The 25132-nt window shown below is 36.2% G+C and overlaps 3 protein-coding genes across 6 annotated transcripts; all 3 read left to right on the plus strand.

The window, feature by feature from the left end:
• Positions 1 to 628: 628 nt before the first annotated feature.
• Positions 629 to 6024, plus strand: LOC133851724 (pre-mRNA-splicing factor 38). 2 transcript variants are annotated; one of them, XM_062288276.1, is made up of 6 exons: positions 629 to 1030; positions 1952 to 2073; positions 2194 to 2284; positions 2445 to 2571; positions 2883 to 2956; positions 5343 to 6024. In XM_062288276.1, exons 1-6 carry the CDS (start codon positions 741 to 743, stop codon positions 5794 to 5796), a joined length of 1158 nt encoding a protein of 385 aa, XP_062144260.1. In that variant the 5' UTR covers positions 629 to 740; the 3' UTR covers positions 5797 to 6024. The 2 variants fall into 2 exon arrangements, with proteins under 2 accessions (XP_062144260.1, XP_062144261.1); XM_062288277.1 differs by having other exon boundaries at positions 632 to 1030; positions 2886 to 2956.
• A 2018-nt stretch (positions 6025 to 8042) lies between these two features.
• LOC133851316 (eukaryotic translation initiation factor 3 subunit A-like) lies at positions 8043 to 17505 on the plus strand. 3 transcript variants are annotated; one of them, XM_062287666.1, is made up of 14 exons: positions 8043 to 8184; positions 9299 to 9367; positions 9929 to 10410; positions 11424 to 11639; positions 11781 to 12149; positions 12229 to 12258; positions 13297 to 13524; positions 13663 to 13824; positions 14325 to 14546; positions 14648 to 14851; positions 14927 to 15133; positions 15384 to 15464; positions 15662 to 15863; positions 16699 to 17505. In XM_062287666.1, the coding sequence occupies exons 2-14, from the start codon at positions 9325 to 9327 to the stop codon at positions 17214 to 17216; spliced, it is 2964 nt and encodes a 987-aa protein (XP_062143650.1). In that variant the 5' UTR covers positions 8043 to 8184; positions 9299 to 9324; the 3' UTR covers positions 17217 to 17505. The 3 variants fall into 3 exon arrangements, with proteins under 3 accessions (XP_062143650.1, XP_062143651.1, XP_062143652.1); XM_062287667.1 differs by having other exon boundaries at positions 8048 to 8131; XM_062287668.1 differs by lacking the exon at positions 8043 to 8184 and adding an exon at positions 8836 to 8856.
• A 1814-nt stretch (positions 17506 to 19319) lies between these two features.
• LOC133852053 (single-stranded DNA-binding protein, mitochondrial) lies at positions 19320 to 22454 on the plus strand. The gene is made up of 6 exons (XM_062288723.1): positions 19320 to 19500; positions 20045 to 20229; positions 20856 to 21064; positions 21138 to 21238; positions 21789 to 21848; positions 22053 to 22454. Exons 1-6 carry the CDS (start codon positions 19428 to 19430, stop codon positions 22067 to 22069), a joined length of 645 nt encoding a protein of 214 aa, XP_062144707.1. The 5' UTR covers positions 19320 to 19427; the 3' UTR covers positions 22070 to 22454.
• Positions 22455 to 25132: the final 2678 nt, after the last annotated feature.

Consider the following 25132-nt stretch of genomic DNA (forward strand, 5'->3'; position numbering starts at 1 on the left):
GTGGATAAAATGAACAATTTGTGTTTATGTTTTCTGAGCAGAGAACCAGAGCCATTGAAATGGCAGTAACTAATTGACATACGGTTTTTAAACGGGGCAAAGAGATGGCAATCTGCCAATGACAAACAAAGCACTTCTAACTTGTCTTATGTCTTCTCAGTGGAGACCTAAATTCGGTAAAATGACAATAAATAATGGGAAAATTGCACTATTGATTATTGTGATTGGCTTAAATTACAAATTACTTCTTGAAGTATAAAAAATAATTGTAAAGATCTTGTGGTAAACAAAAATTACAAATTACTTTCTGAAGTTATTTTCTATTTACAAATTTAACAGAAACTGTTAAGTTGTCACGTCAGTCTAATAAAAACGCGATGCATGTCACTCTTATAGAAAAAAATTTAATATATTAAAATTTTACAAAATCAGTTTATTAATTTTTTTTTTTTTAAAGATGATAAATATTGGGATGATGAAATTTAAATTATTTAATTTATAAATAATTATTAAAATTTTTAAGAATTATAATTATGATGTTACACGTACTTTTCATATTTTCTCCAGCAGAACGCACCGTTTTAAATCAGCACTTTTGTGAAGTCATCCTCAAAACTCGCTGCCTTCGTGACCCCCACATTAGCTTAAAGCTCTCAGTCTCACTCTTTCTGGGCCAGGATTAGGGTTAGGGTTATTTATTTATTTATTTTTGGTATTTTGGGGGGTTTGAGCGACCAAAAATGGCGAACCGTACGGACCCCGCGGCGAAGAGTATAAGGGGGACGAACCCGCAGAACCTGGTGGAGAAAATCCTGCGGTCGAAGATCTACCAGAACACATACTGGAAGGAGCAGTGCTTCGGGCTCACCGCAGAGACCCTCGTCGACAAGGCCATGGAGCTCGATCACCTTGGCGGCACCCACGGCGGCAACCGTAAGCCGACGCCCTTCATGTGCCTCGTCATGAAGATGCTCCAGATCCAGCCCGAGAAGGAGATCGTCATCGAGTTCATCAAGAACGACGATTACAAGTACCTCTCTCTCTCTATCTCTCCATATGTGTGCGTGTGTGCGCTTTGGAGTTACTGTTCGGTTGCTGAGAAACCGGAGGAAAAGGACGGAAGGGGGAAATCTTTGGAGTTGCGGGAATTTTTATTGAGTTTATCAAGAGAAAATTTAAAATAAGAGAGGATTATTTTGTTTTTAATTTTGCTCTGTGTTGGCTAATGAAGTAGGGGAAGGAAAAATAGGGGATATTGGGGGGTTCTTACGGGTGCTCTCAATTTATTTTTAAGAAAATAAAAAAGCAACTGAATTAGGCTTAAAATAAGAGATGAGGAAATTTGGTTATGCTTGAGTTGATTTGGTTTTGAAATTTTTACTAGGGTCTTACGGGTTTCTGCTCATTTGCTTCTTGGCAAAAATGATCAAAAGACGAACTGAATTAAGCTGATTTTGTCTTTCGCAGCATGCATTTGAAGGTTTTGCATTGGAATCTTAAGAAATTGTGGGGCTTGATTTCTAACTTTATGTTTGGGCCTTCAATTTCATCCAATCCATGCTTCCAAACATGGTACGGGAGAAAAGATGAATAAATATTTTATTGCTTTGGTTTGCTTAGATTTTGAAAAATGCTGATAGAATGTCAAGTCAATTAGAGCAGTTTGGTTTATTGGGCTGGGGTTTGTTGTGGAGTTTATAAGAGCCTTTGGATACTGAAATACCGAGGAAGAGGGATATTTACTATATGATTTTTCAGTCTTGAAAATGTGTTAGCATATCTGGTTTTGCTTTACTTTTTTTGAAAGTCCCTTTGCAGTGCTCTTTTTCCATGTGTTTACAATCTTTTAATACTGTATTTGCTTTGTGCTATAGTCCTGTCTAATATGAAGTTTTTCCTCTTGCCAGTTTCCTTTGAGTTTTGACATCAATTTTTTTTTTTTTGGGTGCAGATATGTGCGAATACTTGGTGCTTTTTATTTGCGGCTTACGGGAACTGATGTTGATGTCTACCGGTACCTAGAACCTCTCTACAATGATTATAGGAAGCTGAGGCAAAAATTACCTGAGGGACGTAAGATCATTAACCTTTCTCTGGAATCTGCCATGATTAGTTTCTCATTATTACTCAGCTTCTATCTGCCACTATTTTCATATGCCTTTATAATTTCCATGAAAATTCTAATTGTATCAGGCTTCAGCTTGACGCATGTGGATGAGGTTATTGATGAACTTCTGACCAAAGATTATTCTTGTGACATTGCTCTGCCACGTATCAAGAAAAGGTATTTTTGTTTTCAACTGGTATTGTCTGAAGACGTTGGCTGGCTATGAATTCGTGTGTTTGGGTTCTTTCATATGCTTCCTGTTGTAATTTTCCTGTCTTTTGTTTGCTTACACGACTTTCTTTGAAGATATGTATTGAATGTCTCCATATACCAACAGATGGACTCTTGAATCAATCGGTACATTGGAACCTAGACAAAGTGTGTTGGAAGATGATTTTGAGGAGGAGGAAGAAAAAGAAGAGAATGACCAACTTGATAATTTTGAAGATGGGGCTCGTGAGAAGGTACTCATTTCTCACCTTCCTACCCAACTTTTGTGTCTGATAGAAGGTTTTGGAGGAGGGAAAAAATGGGAGTAAAGATGAGTGCCATCTCTTGTTCAGAAGTAAAATTAGGAGGGAAAGGAAGAGAAAATGGAAAAGGAAGAAAGCGGTCTTTTTGTTTTATTTTTTTAATTTTTCGGTGGGGGGTGTGTCATCCCTTGATGCCCAATTCACTTCCTTTCTAAACTCTCCAATGCAGCCGAAAAGAAATCTTGCTCTTGTTGTTGCTGTCTAACCTTTTTGCTGTTCTCATATTTTGGTTTAACTTTTAGCAGGATTATTACCGTGGACGAAGCCCTGTTAGGGAGAGAGATAGGGATAGAAGACGTGATCGTGACAGATACAGGTAGAACTATTTGTAAATTTCTGGTTTCCAGTTTTCTTCTTTGTGTGATATTGGGTTTGCTTGGTAAAGATTGTTGAGGTGAATTTTTTTTTGAGTGGTAGTAAGAAGTGATTGATGTGATATAAATTAGAAAGAATTTGTATGAAAAAGTGAAAAAGTTTTTTGTTTTGTAGTGGTTTTTTTATATTTGAATAGTACCAAAACGACTTCTTTCTCAGGAAGTGCAGCAAGTACTTTAGGAATTTTGGGATATCATACCCCACGAGTAAGTTGCCAAGTGCCCCCTAGGAGGGCAGTCTACCGCAAGATTGAGTTGGAGCCTGAAGCCAACCCCCCTTATACTTAGACTGGGGCTGGGTTTAGCAGATGGCCCCCCCAACTATGACTTTCTTTGGAAGAAGTGAAAACAAGGGGAGGGGAGGGGAGAATTAGTTGTCATAGACTATCATGTCTTCTAGCATTTATAAACTAATATCTAGCTTATGACCGTTTAGGATTGTTCAAAGTTGGGTGTGGTTGGGTTTTGATTTTCACATTATCTAATTGCTTGGCTGGTTTCAAATCCATACCACTTGAGGTGGTTTTTCAGTGAAATTGGATCCCTTTTTAGAGTTTTAATGGCTTGGTTGGTTTCACATCAGCACCACTTGAGGCAACAAGAGTTCCTACCTAACATTTGAAAGTGTTTTGCTTTTCACATTTGACATGCTTGGTGTTTTCAATATCATCCATTATGTAAGTTATCTAATTCTGCTACTGCTTTAGGAAATAGTGAGCCTTACCCTACCGGAAGCTGTTGCCCACTTATATGCATAAATGCAAATACCTGTGTTACTCAGGTTTCATGTTTCCACAGTGGCATTTAAAGCCATTTGTTGGCATAACATAGCTTCCTATAGTGAAATTTTATGATCCTGCCAGGTTTCTCTGTACTGACAGTGTGCAGTGAGAAGTATGATGGATCTTACATTACAATTGGAGTGCAGACGTGATTCATGGTCTTTTTTTGTCCCATGTCATTTAGAGTTGGAATGATTGCTTTACATCTCTTAAAATCATTTTTGGGGATTAGTGCAATCTTCTGCATTGCTTCCAATCCCCCTCCCTCTCCAAAAGAAAAACCTAGTTAAAGATTCTAGATTATTGTTTGTTATAGGCCTTTTTTTTTCTTTTGTTATTTTCTAAATATTATTAGCTTATATTTAAGTGAACGCTTGGATGGATTCTTTAATTGTTTGATGTAAAAGCTTGTACAGTATAGTGCAATGGAAGCTTTCATACAAAACAACTGTAAACAGAGGTGTGAACACACACAAAGACCATCTTATTGACCCTTTCACCTTATCGAACTGGGTGGCAGTTGAAGCCACTAGTGGTTTGAAACAGCTTCCTGTAGTTGGATCCTTTGAATCTGCCAGGTCTGTCTGTCCTGTCAGTGTATAGAACTAGGATTGTACACCGCCCTAGATGGGCAAAGAACAGTGGTTTTCTGCCTCTGGAACCGCCCTTAGTGGAGGAGGGTTTTGAGCAACCGTCTGTCCGTAACCACCCACAGGCAGGCGGTTTTTTTGCTAACTGCCCATACACATCTGCCTCGTGTGTATGGGCAGATGAGGCAACAAACAAACTTGTTAAGAAAACCATAGGCACCAATTCCCTCCAAGCACAAAAACAGACTCGTATATGTTCTCACCAACAAAAAGAACTCAAAGAAATGATATACATACACTTACTGAGATTGGCGGCGAGAGACTGAGAGTTTTAAAAAATTTAAGAGAAATAAAGAAGACATTTAAGAAGTAGTAGCTCGGCTTTCAGAACATGTATTTCTCTAGTGAAGTCCCTACAGTGTTTCACTTATATTACCAAGAGATCGGCAACAGGCGGCAGTGAAGGGGAGCTGCGTTGAGAGAGGGAGGAAGAAATTTTGGGCGTTTAGGTTTAGACTTTAGGGTGGTTCAAATGAGGAAGCAAGGGAAAGGATCACTAGAAGAATCCTTTTCATAGACGAAACTGCATTGGCTTGATATAGAAAAATATTATATATATGGGTAGGCGGGGGCGGATAACGGAATATGGTATTTACCTGCCCGGGGTTACGGGCTGGACATCCACTTATAACCCGTGCGAGCGGATGGAGGAGGCAGGCTGGTTTTTAACTGGCCCGTTGTAACTTGTACAGGCTTATATAGAATGAAGAATTGTGGATCACACTGTATATTTGTTTCATGGATCATCAGTTTTCATCTATTAGCATCTAAGACAATCTCATGACACTGCCTTTATCTGTAACTGATGAAGCATACCATACTATCAATCCTTTTTTGTTTTAATTTTTCTCATTGTGTTGATCTTACATTCATTTTGTTTGTTCCAATTTTCACAGGGATCGAGACTACGACAGAGACTATGATAGGGATCGTGGACGTGGGCGAGAAAGAGATAGGGATAGAGAGAGGGACAGAGACAGGGATAGGGATAGAGACCGTTACCGCCTGAGAGATGAAAAGGAATATGGTCGTGATAGGGAGCGAGAAAGGGAGTGGGAAGGTAGGGAGCGGGAGAGGCGAGACAGGGACCGTGGCAGGCGGAGGAGTCATTCAAGGAGCCGAAGTAGGAGTAGGGATCGCAAGGATCATGAAAGTGGGGAGCATCGGAAGAGACATGCACGCAGCAGCACCAGTCCCAGAAGACGGGATGGACCTGAGGATACCCGGGAAGAGCCAAAGAAGAAGAAAGTGAGAAAGGAGAAGAAGGATGACGGGACAGATCACCCAGACCCTGAGATTGCTGCAGCTAACAAGCTTCGGGCATCCCTTGGGTTGAAACCGTTGAAGTAGATAGCATCCCTATGAATGAAATTGTTGAAGTAGATGCTAGGATTGTTTGTTGGGTGGTTGTTTCTGTCAATATGGATGAATTATATAGAGTCCGTGGACCATTACTTGTAGCAGCTGGGTTGCCAGTATTGAATATGTAGCCCATAAAGTGGCAAATGGAAGACAAGTACAGATCTTTCATATGTATCTCCATGTCAATTAAAGCTGTTTCCCCTACTTTTGTGAGAAGCACACGAGTTTTGCAATTATTCCTAGATGTTGGCTTCTACTCTTCCCAGCTTTAGCAAGCCAAAAGTTTGACTTGAACCTCCTTTGCTAATAGAAGAGATACAAGGGAAAAATAGAAAGTTTGTAAACAGGCTCACGTTTTTTTTGGCTTCCTATAAAGCAAACCTCCATAGGTTAACTGTAGTGAATGCTAGAGCAGGGCTTCCTAGAAACACAATAAACAGGTCTTCAAAATTTACAGGATTTTGGAGAGGTTGAAATACGTTTTGGTTCTCGCAAATTGGGGTTAGGTTAGTTTTTCATGCTCTAAACTAAAGAAGTTTTTTGATTTTGTCTCTAAACGATTTTAAAAGAAAAATAATATTGTCGTATCTATTACTCGTAAAAGGATGATATTGCCGAATATGGATCAATTTTATAGATAAAACATATATTTGAGTCTAATGAAAAACTTTTAGCGTACAATTATAAATTATTCATACTAGAGTGAGATTAGCGGCACACATCTTCAAGCATGCTATTGTATTTGTGGGAGACTTCGCATGCCAACAAAAGAGATCAAGAAGAGAAGGGCCTTTGTCACCTACTAGCCGTTTCATAAATTTCATTATTTTTAATTAACGTAGGAAATTTTTTTTAAAAGACTCATCGAATCATATTCTGTTGTTGTTTCGTAACCTAAAAAAACACCAAAAAAATCAAAAGTTAAACCTTAGATTTAGAAAAACAAAAGCAGTTCCTTAACATTATTTTTAAACTTAAAAAACACAGAGAGAATCAAAAGTTAAACCCTAGAATTAGAAAAACAAAAGTGGTTCCCTTAACATTATATATATATATATATATATATATATATATTCCCTCATTTCTCTAGCATTTATTTGAAACAATATTTAAATGATTTTTATTTCCTCTCTCTATTCCTGAGCATTTAATTTAAAAAATATTTGAATGGTATAGGAAAATGACAATGAAAGTTATCGTGAAATGCATTTAAATAGAGAAGTAAAAAATGGTTTAATTTCCTAAATTGAGAAAAAAAAAATAATGAAGAGAAACTGATGCTAGTGATCTTATAATAAGAATTATGGAATCAAGTATAAGATTTGAAGTCCACCAAGGAAATTATGGGGAAAATTACAGATTATGTCAATTATATTAACAAAATTTTCAATTAATGTTGTGTGCAATATGAAGATGATGAATTTTTTGAACCAGAGCTTAGAAATGAAGTTATTGAAAAAACAATTATCCTATTGCAAGATTACCTTGCTCTAGCTTTTAATTCATTTTAATTATTATTATTTTAATTATTATTTTTTCTTAACTCTAGCAGTGGCATCTTTTAAATTTTCCTTGAATTTAACTAATCAAGTTACATTTTGCTTTCTTATTAAAAAAACTTCACAATAACTTCTAAATATTCTTTCAAATAAATGCTAGAAGAAAGATAAAGCCATTTAAAAAATCTTTTTGAGTAAATGATAAGAGAAAGAGCAAAAAAAAAAAAAAAAAAAGATTTTTTAAATTAAAATAATGTTAAGCGAAGTAAAAGTACTACCCTAAATTTAGGGTAGCATTCCTGTGTTCCCTTGGTTTAGCCTTTAGGGAACATCAATGAGATTTGTTTCATGTGATTTTTTTAAGAGTTTTCTTTCGAGACTTCAATAACCAGCTTCAAGATTCAATTCACAATGCATCAACACATCTTTCTATTGGGCTGGGTTTTTGGCCCATTTCCAATTTTTTTTTTTGGAATCTTTCATATATTTGGGGACAATTTTTTTAAAAAATAACTCAATTATCGTGGTAAAGAATAAAAGTTTTTTTGTTGCATAAAATGAGTGGGCTTGAGAAGAGGAGGCAAAAGAAAGCCCAACTTTGTTAAATTTCGATTTGGGCTCTGATTTAACCGAGTCAGTGGGTCTAAAGCCCATTCCAAAACCAAATCCTTCCAGCCCATAAAGCTCATGCTTACACAACGGCCAGGTCCATAAAAAGTTCCGACCGACCAACAAGAAAGAAAAAAACACAACCTAAAACCCTAAGAACTTGTTTGTTTGCTTCACGAACCGTGCACCGCGGCCACTTGAAGCACCCGCTTTCAGTTACTCTCTCTCTCTCTCTCTCTCTCTCTCTCTCTCGGTTTGGGATTTCGAGGTTCGGGAGTCTCTCTCTGTTTCTTTCTCGATGCATCTAACAGTATTATTAGATTTCGGAGATATATGTGTTTCTGATTATTTTGTTTTGTCGAGAATAAATCAGAAATTTTGGTTTGAAATAGTTCGTGAAATTTTGATAAATATGTTGCTTACGAGGTTGGATTAATTTCTATATTTTTAGGTTCGTTTAGATCTGTAATTAGCATGGTCAGTGTGAATTTCATATAAAGATAGAGTTTTTGAGAATATTCGATGGAGTTTGGGGAAATAGTTTTGTGTAGTGGGTGATTGAGAGCGTGTCTGATAAAGCTTTATTAAAGAAATTTCTTCTTGTTTCTCTGAAACATCGGTGCCAACCCAAAGTCGGGATTTTTGTAATGTGAGTGGTATTGTTGTGTTGACAGTGAATTGCATGAGAATTTAGGAAATATTTTGATGCTTTGGGTCGAAATTTACAATTTTTTTAAAAATAAAAAGACACCCAGTTTGCCATGAAATTTGATGTGTATGCATGTTTGTGTGCGTGAGTGTTTGTATGTAGAATAAACAACCTGAGATAAGGATTCTAGCTCACCCACTTAGAGCAGATGGAGATTCGCTGATGGGGAAAAGCGACACTCGTCATCTATTAAACAACAAGAAGAACAAAGCCATACCATGCCTTATATTTGTATGCATGTATATATCCGTGAGTCCATATGTATTCATATGTATGTGTATGTCTATTTGTGGGCGTGAGCTTGCATGTATGTATTTATAGGTAATTGATAGTTGTGCATGCTGGGTGTGATTTTAGATGATCAGGGCCTGGGATTAAAAGGTGCCCATCTTAGGTATATGTAGGGTTGAAATAAGAAAATGATGTCAGTTTATTATAATATGTATGGAAGGAAATTTAAACAAAAAGTAGGCTTTTAGTTTGTAGACATGATAACGTTTTTCACCTTATGGTTTTTGGTTCTTTGATGTTTTTAGTTTGTGCTGTGTTAGGGTGCTTTGCAGTTGCCTTTTGTTTTAGTTCCACTACTAGATAAAGGACTTCATATTTTTCTTTTTTCCTCTTGTAATTTCAAAACTGATGTATTTAACAACAATCGTGCCATTTGTTCCAGGTGATTGCTGATTTGATAGTGTCAGTATGGCTTTTGCTAAACCAGAGAATGCTTTAAAGCGAGCTGAAGGTGTGTGAAAGTTTGTACCTCTTTTGCTTAGGTCTTAATATCGGTTTATAGGCTTCAAAAATCAATTGTATTATGATTGCAAGTGTTGCATTTATCTGCCTGGAACTTGGATCGAGTAAAAGGTTTTTCCTTTTTCTTTTATTTTTATTTGCATATTTTTCTTTAAGGAGTTGAGTTTAATATTAAATTTTATTTTTAATACCTTTTTGATTGCCTTGAATGAAAAACTTAGCTTGTTCAACTTTTGTCTGAAAATTTATGTTGATTGCTGATTATGGGTATATAACATTTTTTGGGGCAGTAGATGTGAGGTTGTTCTAAGATTTTGTCATTAAACACTGTGTGTTGATCAATTTCAAATGTTATATTGCCGATTCCTGTTATGGAAATGGGGTAAATATCATTTAAAGCCGGAGAACTCATATTAGCTTTGTGCTTTCCACATTGTGATGACATGCTTTGGTGTCTCTAGTTAACAAATATAGATGTACTTATGTCCTTTTCTTTTTTTTTTTTCCTATGTGGGATAGTTGGACTGACTTTTGTAATGCATGAATACAGAGCTGATAAATGTTGGGCAGAAGCAAGATGCCTTGCAAGCACTTCATGATATTATAACCTCAAGGAGATATCGAGCATGGCAAAAGACACATGAAAAGATTATGTTTAAGTATGTAGAGCTTTGTGTTGAGATGCGGAGGGGTAGATTTGCCAAGGATGGTCTGATTCAATACCGCATTGTGTGTCAGCAAGTGAACGTTACTTCTTTAGAGGAGGTGATTAAGCATTTCATGCATCTGTCCACTGAGAAAGCTGAGCAGGCTCGTAGTCAGGCACAAGCCCTGGAAGAAGCTCTTGATGTTGATGACCTAGAAGCAGATAAAAGGCCAGAAGATCTGATGCTAAGTTATGTCAGTGGAGAGAAAGGAAAGGATAGGTCTGATCGTGAACTTGTTACCCCTTGGTTCAAGTTTTTGTGGGAGACTTATAGAACAGTGCTTGAAATCTTACGTAACAACTCAAAGTTGGAGGCACTCTATGCGGTAGGTCCTCTCAAATGGATTTTTTCTTTTAAAGCCTTACTTCATTTACTCTTAGACATAGTTTGAGGGTTTTTAATTATGTAGACTTTTTAAAATTATTCTCTGTTCGTCTATTTTAGGGGTTCTCTTGTATACTTCCCGTGTATAAGAGTTGCGCCCCTCTGCGCTATTTTTATATATTGCAATTACTTACAAAAAAAAATGTGTGATTTCTGTAAATAATGTCATCAATGAACTTAAAAGTTCAATAATAACATGGAGATTGTTTAGAATATGTTAATTGGTATTTGGGATTCTACTAATAGCATTGTACTTCTGGTGTAGAAGATTTGAGTTGCTTCTTGTTTGTACACTAGGCGTAATTTTATCTGAAAGACCACGTGAAAGGGAGTGGGTGTAGATGCTTTATATGATAACTGAGTTAGTAGATGCTGCAGTATTTGAACCACTATGACAGTTTTGTTAAAACGTGCCTAGATGTGCTTAAAGCGCAAAGCCAAAAGCTCCAGGGGGAACCGATCCTTGATCATTAATGAAGTGCATTAGCCATTAGATATAGCATGATATTTTTGTGAAAGTTTAACGCACGCATTTTCTTAAAAGTGTATGCAATGCAATCAAAAATAGCTTTTTATTTTTTATATGTACTTTATTCTTATGGCCTACTATACTACACATTGAATCCATAGTTTCAGTAGATGTCTCATTTGAGTTAGAGCTCATTAGCCAAGTTTTTATAATAATCTATAGGATTTGAAAATCCCCCCCTCCCCCAACTACTTTCTTCTAATCTACAAGACAGTAGTATATAATTTCGTGCTTAAATTTGATTTGATTTGATGGTTGCTGTGCTACCTATTAATAGTTTTAACCAATTTTAGATGTAGACATTTTTTTGAGAAATTTAAATAGATTATGTAGGATTTGAGCAAGTGCATACTGATGTAAATAATAAACATCGTATCAAAGGAAAAAAGAGATGGTATTTTAGTGTTTTCAATTGTCATGTGTAGATGACGGCACACCGGGCTTTCCAGTTCTGCAAGCAATACAAACGAACAACAGAGTTTCGCAGGTTGTGTGAAATTATCAGGAACCATCTGGCTAATCTTAACAAATATCGAGACCAAAGGGACCGACCTGACCTATCTGCGCCTGAGAGTCTGCAGCTGTATCTGGATACAAGACTTGAACAGCTAAAGATTGCTACTGAACTTGGGCTCTGGCAGGTATTTTTAATTATTGTGTTTGCATTTATGTGTATTTTTACGTTGTAAACATTTATTCACACCCAAAATTGTCAATCTGTATTTTGTACTAGGCACATCTGATCTATTTCTCATTTTTACTTTTCATTTTATTTTCTGCAGGAAGCATTTCGTTCTGTTGAAGATATTCATGGATTGATGTGCATGGTTAAGAAAACGCCCAAGCCATCCTTGATGGTGGTTTATTATACCAAGCTAACAGAAATCTTCTGGATCTCAGCTAGTCATCTTTATCATGCTTATGCATGGTTTAAGCTTTTCATGCTTCAGAAAAGCTTCAATAAGAATTTAAGCCAGAAGGATTTGCAATTGATAGCTTCATCTGTTGTATTGGCTGCACTTTCTGTGCCCCCCTATGATCATACGCATGGTGCATCCCATTTGGAACTTCAAAATGAGAAAGAACGCAACTTGAGGATGGCTAATCTTATAGGATTCAATCTTGACCTTAAACTTAGCAGTGGAGAACTGGTAATGTGACTTATTTTATTAGATTTGCTTTCATATTATATCAACATCTTCTCATTGTGACAATCTGTGCTTTTTGCAGCTATCAAGGTCAAACCTTCTCTCAGAACTGGTAAGCTTGTAATGGTCGCATTATTGATACATATTTGTTGGGTTTTTATTTTTTATTTTTTTTTTGTAATCTGGAAAGTAGTCTGCTTCCGTTAAAATGTTCCAAATTCTTTATTGATATTTGATATGTATAGTTTATGCAATCCTCTTCATGAAATGGGTATTTTGTTTGGCGATACATTTTTCTTTTCTAAATTGTGAACCCAAATTTGCACTTGGATTTTGCATTTGGATTTTTCTTTTCTTTTCTTTCAATATTCTAGTTTCCCATTTCATGATTTTTTGTGCTTTATCACCTTCTCCAGTCATGATGAACTCAATATTTTTGGGGAAAATATTTTAGAACCCTCCTATGCCATTGGATTTTGCATTTTAGACCTTAGTTTTCAATTTGGCCAATTTAATGCCTGAGTTTACAAGGATTTTAAATCTAAAGACATCTTGTCATTCTCCCCCAATTTTTCTCAAATAAATAACAAAATGATATGAAAATATTATTGTGCTCCTCTCATTAAAAAAATTAATTATTATTATTTTTTTAAAAAAAGACTTGCCTCCCCATAAGGTGGTCTAAGGAGCCACCCCATTTGATATTTTTTTTTGGTTTTAATTTTTTTATTGAGAATTGCACAATAATATTTTCAAGTCATTGCTTATTTAATTGAGGGGAAAATAGCTAGAGGTATTAGATTTAAAATCTTCATAAATTTCGGTGTTACATTGGCCAAATTGAAAATTGAGGTCTAAAACGCAAAATCCAAAAAACCACAGGAAGGTTCTGAAATATTTTCCCTTATTTTTATGTTTCCTGTAATTAATTTTTGAAGAATAGGTATTAATGTATTTTCTTTCATGGTTACTACCATTAGCATGTAGACAGATTGGAGATTACTGACATCTGAAAATTTTGAATAACTTGTTTTAGGGATGAAATGTATATTATGTGCATGTGTTGGTACATCTTATAAAATATATAAGATGAATATTCTGTTCATGCTTGTTTGCTGTTAATGTTTCTGTATTTTTCTGTCGTCTTCAGGTGTTGAAAGGTGTATTGAGCTGTGCAACTCAGGAAGTAAAAGATCTTTACCATGTACTAGAGCACGAGTTTCTCCCTCTGGATCTTGTGTCGAAGATACAGCCCTTGTTGGCCAAAATCTCAAATCTTGGGGGAAAACTTTCTTCAGCTCCCTCTGTTCCTGAAGTTCAACTGTCCAAATATATTCCTGCCCTGGAAAAGCTTGCTACCCTGAGGTTGCTTCAGCAGGTGCACTTGTGTTTAGTTATTCTTTGTTGTTTTCATTTGCATGATGCCCTTTCTTTTGTCGATACAGACTGTCATTATTCCTTTTGTTCATAGATGATTTTATTTGCACTTCTAACTCTTCTCTATGTTTTTTTTCAGGTGTCTCAGGTGTATCAGACACTGAAAATCGAGAGTTTATCTCAGATGATCCCCTTTTTTGAATTTTCTGTCTTGGAGAAGATTTCTGTGGATGCTGTTAAACACAATTTCTTATCTATGAAAGTTGACCATATGAAGGGTGTTGTATTATTTGGAAATTTGGTAAGTTAAACCAGCTCTCCGTCTGCTTATTTTTTGTTCCTGACAAACAGAAACTGCAATTATTAGTTGATTAACTATATATTTGGAAATCATATTTATGTATACTCTAATTATGACTAATCTAAGTATTAGATTCTGATTTGGATGAAACATCTTTTAATATTCTTGCTTGGTGTATTTATCAAGAACTTTAAATTAGGTGATTGCATTCTTTCAGCTAATATATGCTTCCAACCTTTCTCATTCAGCTTGGTTCATAAGTTTCTGTGATTTGGTCAAGTTTTTTATTCACATATTTAATTCTAATTGGTGTGCAACATGAAGTCATTCTTTCAGTTGTCTCTATCTTCCTTGTCTCTGATGCACAAAAATGCACTTTTTTCCCACTCCTCTCCACCCTATTCAATACAAAGAGAAAGGGGAAAATTTTGCTGCCATGGATTGAATTTTGCATTTTTGGGGTTAGAATTTGATTGATCTCGTTGGGTTTTTTCTTACAGGGCCTTCAATCAGGCGGCTTCCAGGATCACTTGAATATTCTTGCGGAATCCCTGAATAAAGTTAGGGCCAAGGTTTGTCCAACTGTAAATAAAGCATCAAAACTAGGAGAAATGTTGCCTAGTTTGGCAGATCTCGTGGATAAGGAACACAAGAGGCTTCTTGCTCGAAAATCAATCATTGAACGTAGGAAGGAAGAACAGGAACATTTACTTTTGGAAATGGTACATAAAACCTGCTATCTTAGAAGGTGGCTTTAAATATTTGTTGTTATTTGAGTCTGAGAACTGATGAAATTTTTGTAAAAACTTTCTGTGCCTCCTAGGAACGTAATGCAGAGATAAGAAGGAGAAAACAACAGCAGATCGCTGAAGAGGAAGAGAAGAGGAGGCTCACATCTGAGATTGAGAAGAGGAAGAATCAAATGATCCTTGATGACATACGGGACAAGGAGATTGAACAAGCGAAAGCTCTACTTCAGGATGTTGGAAAGCGCAGCAAGAAGATGAGGAAGTCAATTTTAGAAGGAGTGAGTTAAAATTTGGTCTCATTGATCTTTATGTGGGTGTTATGAGATAATGTTAACCTTTGTATGTTTATGCAGGAAAATGTGACAAAGCAAACTATTATGGAGATGGCCCTGAGTGAGCAGCTGAGGGAGAGGCAGGATATGGAGAAGAAATTACAAAAACTAGCTAAAACAATGGATTATTTAGAAAGAGCGAAAAGAGAAGAGGCAGCTCCCTTGGTTGAAGCTGCATTTCAACAACGATTAGTAGAAGAGAAGGTGCTTCATGAACGTGAGCAGCAGGTATGTCTACATGTCCTATGCACTCACTTGTTGATGGTGTTGCCTTTATATCAATAGTTTGTCATCCTTCATTTGAATTTAAATCTCTCCACTTTCCAGCCCTTTTGCTCTCTCTTCTTTTACATTTGTACATATAAAGCAGTTGTGCTTTTCATTTATTGTGATATTTTTGTGTTTCAAGTGTTGCGATATATAAAGATTTGTCACCTTCAATATACCAACTTTAGTTCTCTTTGCTGCTGCTTTGCAGCTAGAGGTTGAGCTAAGCAGACAGCGCCATGATGGGGACCTCAAAGAGAAGAATAGAATGACAAGGATGTTGGAAAATAAGGTCAGTAGATTTTTGATTGATCTGTCCACTCTTGGTACCAGTGGCAATTTGCTTTTTGTGTCTGTTTGCATGCATGTCTATATCTGGCCCTTTGTGTCGGCATGCCAGCTGTCCACTTATGTACAATGGTGATTTTTTTCAGCATGAGCGAATTTGATGTTCAGACAAATTTGTTATCTGTTTCCTTTCTTGCACAGATGAAATTCCAGGAAAGAGTGGTGCACCTTCGGCAAGCAGAGTATGACAGACAGAGGGTAGAGAGAGAGGACCAAATCCAGCAAATGCTTCAGGCTCAGCGACATGAGAGGGAAGCTATGAGAAAAAAAATATTTTATGTGCGGAATGAAGAGGAGAAACAGAGAAAGCTGCGTGAAGAGGAGGAAGCGCGCAAGCGGGAAGGTATATTTTGTTATAAAATAACCTATATCATGATGTTAGAATACTAGTAGCAGCTTCTCTTAAACTTTTCCTCAATTTAAGGAATTAAACCACTTTTTGCTTTTCTTATCCTTTCCCTATACCATTCAAATATTCTTTAAATTAAATGATGGGAGAAATAGAAGAAAGAGAAATCATTTAAATATTGTTTCAAATAAATTCTAGAGGAATAAGAGAGAAAGTTGAAAGTTTTTTTATATTAAAATAATGTTGAGGTGCCCTAAATTTAGGGTACAACTTTTGGTTCCCTTAGTTTAGGAAACAAGAAGGAAATTTGATTCAAATGGTTTTTTAGGAGTTTTTCCTATATCTAAGAGAATGAGATTTAGGGAAGCTGCTTGTGCTCTTAGAGCCTCCTAAGCTTTCTGAGAAGAATTTAAATTTTACCCTTCTCTAAAAGCTTATGACAGCCATTTTGTGTCGAGACTTATTTTCATGAAATCTTTCCCAAATTATCTTCGAAAATCCTGAACTTTTCCAAGTAAATACTGAATCATAAATGTCCCTCCCCCCAAACCAAAAAAGAAAAAGAAAAAGAAAAAGAAACAAAGAAAAAGGCCTTTTTTATTTATCCACATAATTCCAATATATTTATTAATCTACTTTTCTTGTAATCATTATGTAAATTCTTAAATGTTCTATGATTGTTGCCCACATGTTTTTCCCTCCATCAAAAGTTCATGATTATTGCGCTCGAGCAAATGATTCCCTTATACTGGAATCTTTACCATGATCTCACATTCCTGGGATCTCTGTGTTTGGAGTGTATCATTAATTGGCATCATGAAACATGCAGAGGCTGAGAGGCAAAGGAAGATGGACGAGGAACGCAGGGCGAAATTGGATGAGATTGCTGAGAAGCAGAGGCAAAGGGAGCTGGAATTAGAAGAAAAAGAAAGGCAGAGGAGAGAGGCTCTCTTGGGGAGATCAACTGATGGGTCTTCTAGGCTTTCTGAGACTCTTGTTGGTTCCCGCTTATTGGAGCCTGGAGCTGCCGCTCCTGCTGCTGCCGCCGCACCTGCCGCTGCTGCTGCTGCACCTGCTGCTGCTGCTACTGCTACTGCACCTGCTGCTGCTGCTACTGCTACTGCACCTGCCAGATATGTGCCTAAATTCCGTCGAGATAGAACTGAAGGCGCTGGGCAGGCACCACCTCCAGAACCAGATCGATGGGGCAGGCAGGATAATCAGACGTCCCAACCTAGTAGTGATAGGTGGCGGAGTGATGATCGCAACCCCTCCTTTGGTGGTGGTGGCCCAAGGTCCACTTGGTCCTCATCTAGAGTCCCCCCACTTGGTGGATCAGGACGCTGATTACTGATGATTTTGGTTGAATAGCCTGAATAAAAGGCAAATTTTGTTTCCAGCAACACGTGAAGGTTTATTGCAAACTTCAGAAAATAATCGTTATCCTTCATTTGAGCCCCTCTAGACTTAGTTTAGTTGGGTTTTTTTTATTTGTTATTTTTATTTTTTAAAGTGTAGTTATCCTTTCCTTTCATTTTCATCTCATGTAATGATGAAGCTTCAGACTTGATATAGTTGTCCATTAGTATTGTTATTAATATTAATATTATTATTAGTTTAATCCTTATTTGCTTCCCTTTACTGTTTCAGAGCATATCTATTTTTTGCACCATTGTAGGAGTGCCTTCTTGTCAGCCATTTCCAGTAATTCTAGCAGTAAATTATTGTACATGGTATTTCTGTTTGGCTCCAGGTGAGGTTTTGACATTCAACTCGGTGCTGTTCATGCCTTTACTCTATACTTGGACGGTTGGAGCTTTCACTATATAACACAGAGATGGTTCAGAGTATAAAATGTTATAAGCCAGAAACTCATGAAGACCAAAAATACCATAGGGGGAGTAATCATGAAGCCAAAGCCAGTATTCTTTGTCAAAATTATGTAAAATGAGCAAAACGAAATCCTACTGGTCATGTAAGAAGGTAATTCAACGTAGTAGGAAAAGAAAAATGTAATTCAACATAGGCAAACATTGGCCAGTTCAGTGAAAGGCTCGCAGAAGAGGAGATTATATGAAGTGTCAGGGGGTAGGATTGTTGGAAGTGATTGTACTTGTCTATAGGGGGTAGGATTAGCTTTACAAGGAGCATTTTGTCTGATTTGCCTACCTACTGAATGTCTTTGTTTCCTCTCCCAACTAGCATGACTAAAAATGATCTTACTGTGTCATACTTGACAGCTATTTAGTTGTACACACGTCTCCAAAGTGATTGATCCAAGGCAAATCTAAAATGATAGCAAAAGATAGAGTGACAGATGTTCACGAGAAAGGAAATACAGAAAAGTAAAAAGAAAGAAGGAAGAGCTTTTTGAGGAAGCGATTGTTAACAAATTATTAGGGCATGTGTTATTTTATAAAATTAATTTATAGGTAATTATCACAAATTAATTTGTGTCTTTTCATTAATTAGATCATTTTCATCTTCTATACTCGTTGGCCCATTAATTAACAACATTTTTTTTTTTTTTTAAGAAAAGACAATTAAATTTTAGAGTTCTGTTGTCAAATGAAATGACAACACACATTTTGAAAAAATGATGAGCATCAGGTGAAAATTAGTTGAATTGGTCAAAAGCCAATTGCCATGATAAGATGTTTTGTCTTATCATGAAGAGGTCAAATTTCATCTAGTAAGCTAATTCAATGTGTTTTCCAATTTTTTAGGAGGGTTTGAGGTTTGGAATTTGCTTATATTCAACCGAGCCCTTTTGAGAAAGTTGGTTATATAGTTACACTTACGAGAAAGCAGGGACGGAGCCAGAAGTTCTTATGAGCAGGGGCCAATGGCAGAAATTTTTTTTTTTGGTAGGAATCAAGTAAGCTAAATTTTTATTTTTACCTTATATTTTTTAATTTTTTAGATTTTTTTTTTCCTACCTTTTAAATTTTTTTTTTTAGAAAATTTGGAGGGTGGGGGGCATGGCCCCTGCCAGCCCCCCCCTCCCTCCGTCCCTGCGAGAGAGTGGAGGGGACGGCCACCTCTTTTCTCTTTTTTATTTTTTTATTTTTTTTATTTGTTTTCCTTTGTTTGAGTTTTTTTTTTTTTTAAGGATATTTTTGTCATTCGGGATTACGTTACAAATTTTTGATAGTTTTGTTAGGGACATTGATTCATACAATTTTTAGTTTGAATTGACATTGCATATATATATATATATTTGAATTCGAGGACCTTGCAAATTGAGTACAGTTTGAAGGGGAATATGAAATAAATAAATAAATAAAATAAATGGAAAAAAAAAAGAGAAGAAGAAAAAGAAAAAGAAAGAGGGAGATTTCAGCTGGTAGCAGTACATCCATTCCTGACCAATTTTAATAGAAAATTAATTCAAAATCGAAAATTGTATGTACACAAGGGCGGTCCAAATTCCTCTGGATCCAAGGCCCATACTTGATCATAACCATTAACCCATGACCCATCTCTCCTCCTAAACCCTCCTTCTCCCCCTTCGCTCTCTTTGCACTTTTCGTTTTTCCAGGCTTCTTCGCTGGCAAAATGGGTTCACTCGCTGTGCGATTCGCAAAGTTTTTGAGACCCTCTACTTCTAGCACACCCACGTCTTCTCTTGGTTCTCTCTCTATCTCTCCCTTTCTTTCTCTAAAGTACATTTGTAAATATATATATATGTGTGTGTGTGTGTGTGTGTGTGTGCGTGCTATGTATACGAAAACATAGAGATGGCTTTTTTTTTTGGCCAATTAGGTGATATACTTTTGATTGTAGCTCATTTCTGTATATGGGTTTATTTGAGTTTGCAATCAATAACCATTTTACATTACATTTTCGACACACACACATATGTGGACTTGGATTGCTTTTCTTGTTAATTAACTGATATAAGTTGGCATTGGTGTATTTTTACTCATGGGTTTTTTTGGGTTTAGTTCAATTTTCTTCTTAAATTACGTGTTTTGCTGTGTTCGATATAATCAGCTTATCTGTTCTTAGAGGATTTTTTTCACGTAATTGCTAGGTTAAAAGAATTTGAGATTTTCAGGGCTTCTAGTTTTTAATTTTTGTAACAACAATTGGGTAGTGAAGTGAATTTTGAGAATTTTTGGAAGTGATTATGTTAGGTGGACATTTTATGGTGATTTTGTGTATGGTTTTAGTGATTAGTGTGCAAAGAAGCTCGAAGTCATGGTGCTCGACTATGCCATTCAATACTGACAATGATGATGGAAAGAATGATGAAGTGAAAGAAGATTTTGATGACTTTCTCGGTGACAAGGTAGAGGAGTTACAACCCCAAGGTGTGGATCCCAGAAGGGGTTGGGGTTTTCGCGGTGTCCACAAGGTATTTGATTTGAAATTGCAGTTTAAGAAACATAATGTGTTTCTTTGGAAATTGAATGAATGGCTCTATTGAATTTTAGCTGCTGGTGAGAGTGTTGTAAAGCCTTGTATTGGCAACTGTGTAAAATTTTGATTCATGGACTCAAAGGATGGTATGAGATGATTATTTAATGGGTTTCTGGCGGACAATAAGATTATTATTTAAATTTTACTTTTGTGTCATGATTTGTCATGACGACTCCTTTTTTCTGTGACTGTCCAACAATTAGACCCAATTTGTACAAAATGTGATACATAAGGCATGAAGAATTAATGTTTCAGTTTTTATGGATCACTGAAACATGTCCTCATCCTCTTCTTTTTCAGTTGCTAAGGAAAAGATGACATGGGATATTGTGAAATTTCCGTTATTTAGTGTACTAGTAAAGATAAAATCCCACTCAATCAAGCCTAATAAGCAATATCTTTTCACCCATTTGAGTTGAAGGACACCAAAACTACATAAAACATGAGACTCTATATTTACTTCCTTTCTTTTTCCTTGTGTTTGACAGTGGGCTAGACATTCTGCTGTCATGTGTTTTGTCCAGTGAATGGTTTGAACCACTTTGTAGTGTTTTTATACAGGCAATTATATGTGGAAAAGTTGGGCAAGCCCCTGTGCAGAAGAACTTGAGAAATGGCCGAATGGTAACTATCTTTACGGTTGGAACAGGGGGCATGTTTGACCAAAGAAATGTAGGAGCAAAAGACTTGCCAAAACCAGCTCAGTGGCATCGAATTGCTGTGCATAATGAACCACTTGGAGCTTATGCTGTGCAACAGCTTGTCAAAAAGTACATATCCATACTTTTAAGAACTGAATTCGTCATTTAACGTTTCTATCTAATGCTTGGAGCTTTAATGCAGCTCTTCGGTTTATGTTGAGGGTGACATTGAAACTAGAGTTTACAATGATAGCATCAATGGTGAAGTTAAAAATATCCCAGAGATATGTGTTCGTCGTGACGGTAAGTCATCCTGATGCATTTCTCTCTCTCTCTCTCTCTCTCTCTCTCTCTCTCTCAGTATTCTTTTATAAGAGAATTTTTACTGTTCTCAGTTTATAGATGTTACTGTTCTCCTTTTTCCATGGTGATGTCTGTTCTTCCACTTTCATATACTTATGCATCCATTACACTTAGCTTTATCTATCTATTTTTCTCACCAAAGTAACTGGAGGATAAATAGTTCATTAATTTAACTCAAATATTGTGGATCTTTGAAGTCTGTTGCTACTCAACATGTTTGATAGATACGTATAATAGGGATGTAAAGATGACTTTCAGGGTCCTACATGGGTGTGAAGTGTTTACACAGCGATACTAAAATTGCGAATACAACATAATTATGGGTACAATCTTAAATGTTCTATTTTTAATATAATTTAGGAAGAAAAGAAAAGGAAGAACACTAGAGTGTCCTTGGTATGTAGATGGAACTTTAGTCATTTACATGGAAGCCTGAAGTTAATATTAGACAATAACACGGAAGTCCTTATTATGCGGCTTAATTCTGCAGGGAAGATTCAGCTCATAAAGACTGGAGAAAGTCTAAGCAGTATTTCATTTGATGAGCTTCGTAAGTTTTCTTTTCTTAGCTAATGTTCAATCGTGAAATGGTCCTCTAGTATAGTATTGTTGAGTGTAATCAATTGTGGGAGCTATTGGGAAATAAATATTCCGTGAGAAGACTTCATTACTTTCCATCCAATAGTTGTTTGAGTGGTATAACTTCCTGCTTTAGTATTGACTTGTAATCATTGTGTCCATCTGTTACTGGCAGGAGAAGGATTGTTTTAACTGAGAGTCAAATGACATGTTCTGGAAACGGAACTCTTGGAAAAAGCGAGCGGTTAAACCTCTAACTTTTGTAAGAAATATATTGTTTAGCTAGCCTGACTGTATCTGTGGGCTCTCTGACCTGGTTTTGAGTTGGCCTCTTTTTTTTTTTTTTTTTTTTTTTTTTTGTCTATTTAATGATATCACCATTTCTACCTTTTTTGTTTTGTTTTGGGGGGGCGGGGGCAGAAGTGATACAATTGAAATATGCATGACACTCATTATATCTACAATTATAATGAGTGTCATGCTGTTATATTTGGTAAAGGATGTTGGACTTGTTTAAGTTAATAGAAACCTCACAGACTTGAGATTCTTGCTATGAAATTACCAGTTTGAACCCTGCTTTGCACCTCTATTTATTATGCAAAATGATACTTATGGTCGATAGCCATCACAATATGGCTTTACATTAAAGATGCATATATAGCATGATATGTGTTTCCGCAAAGGAATTTGCACCTCTATTTAGATCTTTATTCCAGACAATGGGAGACAAATGACACTTAATGTCATGTGCTGAAGTTGTCATTAATTGAAGCTGTAATTTGCTTTAAGATGTAAATTGAAACCTAGACCCTGAAAGGTGACCGGATACAATGTACATGTAAGTTAGCCATTAACTATATGGTTGTAAACCAACCATTGTCTCTACTTTATCACGGTTGAATTTCAAGATTTTAGTGATAGATATGAAGGATTGGTTGTCTTTGGCTCTTGATTATTGATGGTGTTAATAATCATGTAGTGCAACCATTTCACCGACAAGTAGTACTACCATATAAAGTATGCTTTATGATTCAATATTTGATAGCTTTCTGCTGTATCTGGCTGGATTTGTAATAGGGTTCAGAGGCTCAACGCCTATGATGTGTACTTGTATCCCATTAGGTGTACTTTACCATAGACATAAAAATTCTCAGGGTAGTATTCTTACTTTTTCTTCTTTCAACATTTTTTTTAACCAAATTAATAAAATTTGTCAAAATGTAGTCCAACTCTTCCTCAGGATCTTTGCTCTTACAACATAAGTTAAGATTTATTCTCATTGACGTAGCAGTTCCAATCAATTATTATATGTTGGTTTCGGCGGGGCAAGGAATGTCATGCTTTTTTAAAAGAAAAAATTACAATAAGATGTATGCTATTTCGTTTTAAACATTGTTAATGGGAGGTTATACTGATGATATTTGTAAAATTGACATGATTGGTGTTTAACCTAGGATTTGATTTTGCTGATGTAAAATCATATAGTGCATTATTGGTTGAGACATGGTCAAACTAGGTATTTTAAGTATCCAACTTTTTTATTAGGACAGTTTTCTTTTAAATTATATATATATATATATATATATATATATATATATATATATATATATATATTTTTATTTCTCACTTGCATTTTTAATTGAGCATGTTATTCTCACATGTGTTTTTGGCGTTTTTGGCCACATATAAGTTTAATAAATTGAGTTAAAAGAAAAATTTTTCAACTCAATTTAGAGAAAAACTTTGTCCCCTTGATTATATTGGTTGTAAACATTCACTTTCAAAGTTCAACTAACATGGAATGGTATTCAAAAGAGCAAGTCACTTCTTCTAGCTAAAGCTTGGGGTTGAGTCTCGGTGATCTCACATCTCCCAATTTGGTCAACCTTTTGGATTCCTTCTATCCCTTCCTTCAAACCTTCTCCTAAATTCCCAAACAACCTTAGCCAACCTTCCCTCCCCATCTCTAATTTGATGGACTAAGATACCTTGCAATGGCTCCCCTTGGTTGTTAACTCTGTTTTTTATTATATAAGTGCTAGGGAGATTTTTAAAAAACTGCGCGTATTGAATGATCCAAATACTCAATACATTTGAACTCCATCTAGCTCTCGTAAGTTCTCAATCAATTTGGCATATACTACACTTAACCAATCTCACCTGCCACTGTGTAGCCCTTTGGTCTCATCAACCTTCTGAAAATCTTTATGGAAACTTAACCTCAATGATCGGCTTAGGAATTTCCTCTGAAAAATTGCTTGGAATATTGTTCATTCATCCTCTATCTTGAATGAATGCCCACTTTGTAAGTTAGCGAGGGATTCTCTTCAGCATTTGTTCTTCAACTGTACATTTGCCTAGGTAGTATGGTGGAATTCCTTTTGGCAATTGGACTCTACGGTCCTCAATTTCTCTAATATGGTAGACTGGGTCAAACTAATTATTTTCCCAATTTCTCTTGGCATTCCATAAATGATCACCACAGGTTTCAAATCTTTGTAGCTGTGTCGTGTGATCTTTTGTGGCATTATTGCAACAAGGCCTTTCATGATGTTTTTATTTTTGATGCTATTCAAGTCTCTTAGCATATCAACAAGATTTCTATGGAACATTTTGCTGCTTGGCATAACGTTTCGTCTCCAATGGAACATTGGCTACCCCCTACAAGCCCTAGTTACAAAATCAATTTTGACATGGCAATCTGGGATACCTTTTGAGCACAAGCTGCGGTTTGCCGCAATCATCGGGGTCATATCATTAATATGATCTCCAAGACCAATCCTCCTTGTTTGGCAAATTATGGCGAAGCCTTAGCTGCGCGTGTAATGACCCAAAGAAAGCGCTAGCCACATTTAAGCTATCACCCCAAAAAGACTAGTCAATTTGAAGCTTTCTTAGAATCCCTTATAAAGTTTAGTTTCACTTAATAACTAGGCAATGTGGGACTTAACACTCATGACTGTCTTTATAAACTACCCACTCTATATGGACTACTCATCTTCCCAATATGAGACTTGGGTGTTACAAACTCCCTCTCTTAAACATCTGACGTCAGCGTCAGGGTCATATCATGCAGCGCTCCAGTACCACATGGCCTGGCGTTACTAGGTGGATCTGATATCATTTGTAATGACTCAAGGAAAAGCGCTAGCCACATCTGCGTTGCCACACTGAAAAGACTAGTCAATTTGAAACTTTCCTAGAATCCAAGCTCAGTTTCACTTAATAACTAGATAATGTGAAACTTAGCACTCA

Source organism: Alnus glutinosa, chromosome 12 (assembly GCF_958979055.1).
Source record: "Alnus glutinosa chromosome 12, dhAlnGlut1.1, whole genome shotgun sequence".
In the NCBI taxonomy this organism is placed as follows: domain Eukaryota; kingdom Viridiplantae; phylum Streptophyta; class Magnoliopsida; order Fagales; family Betulaceae; genus Alnus; species Alnus glutinosa.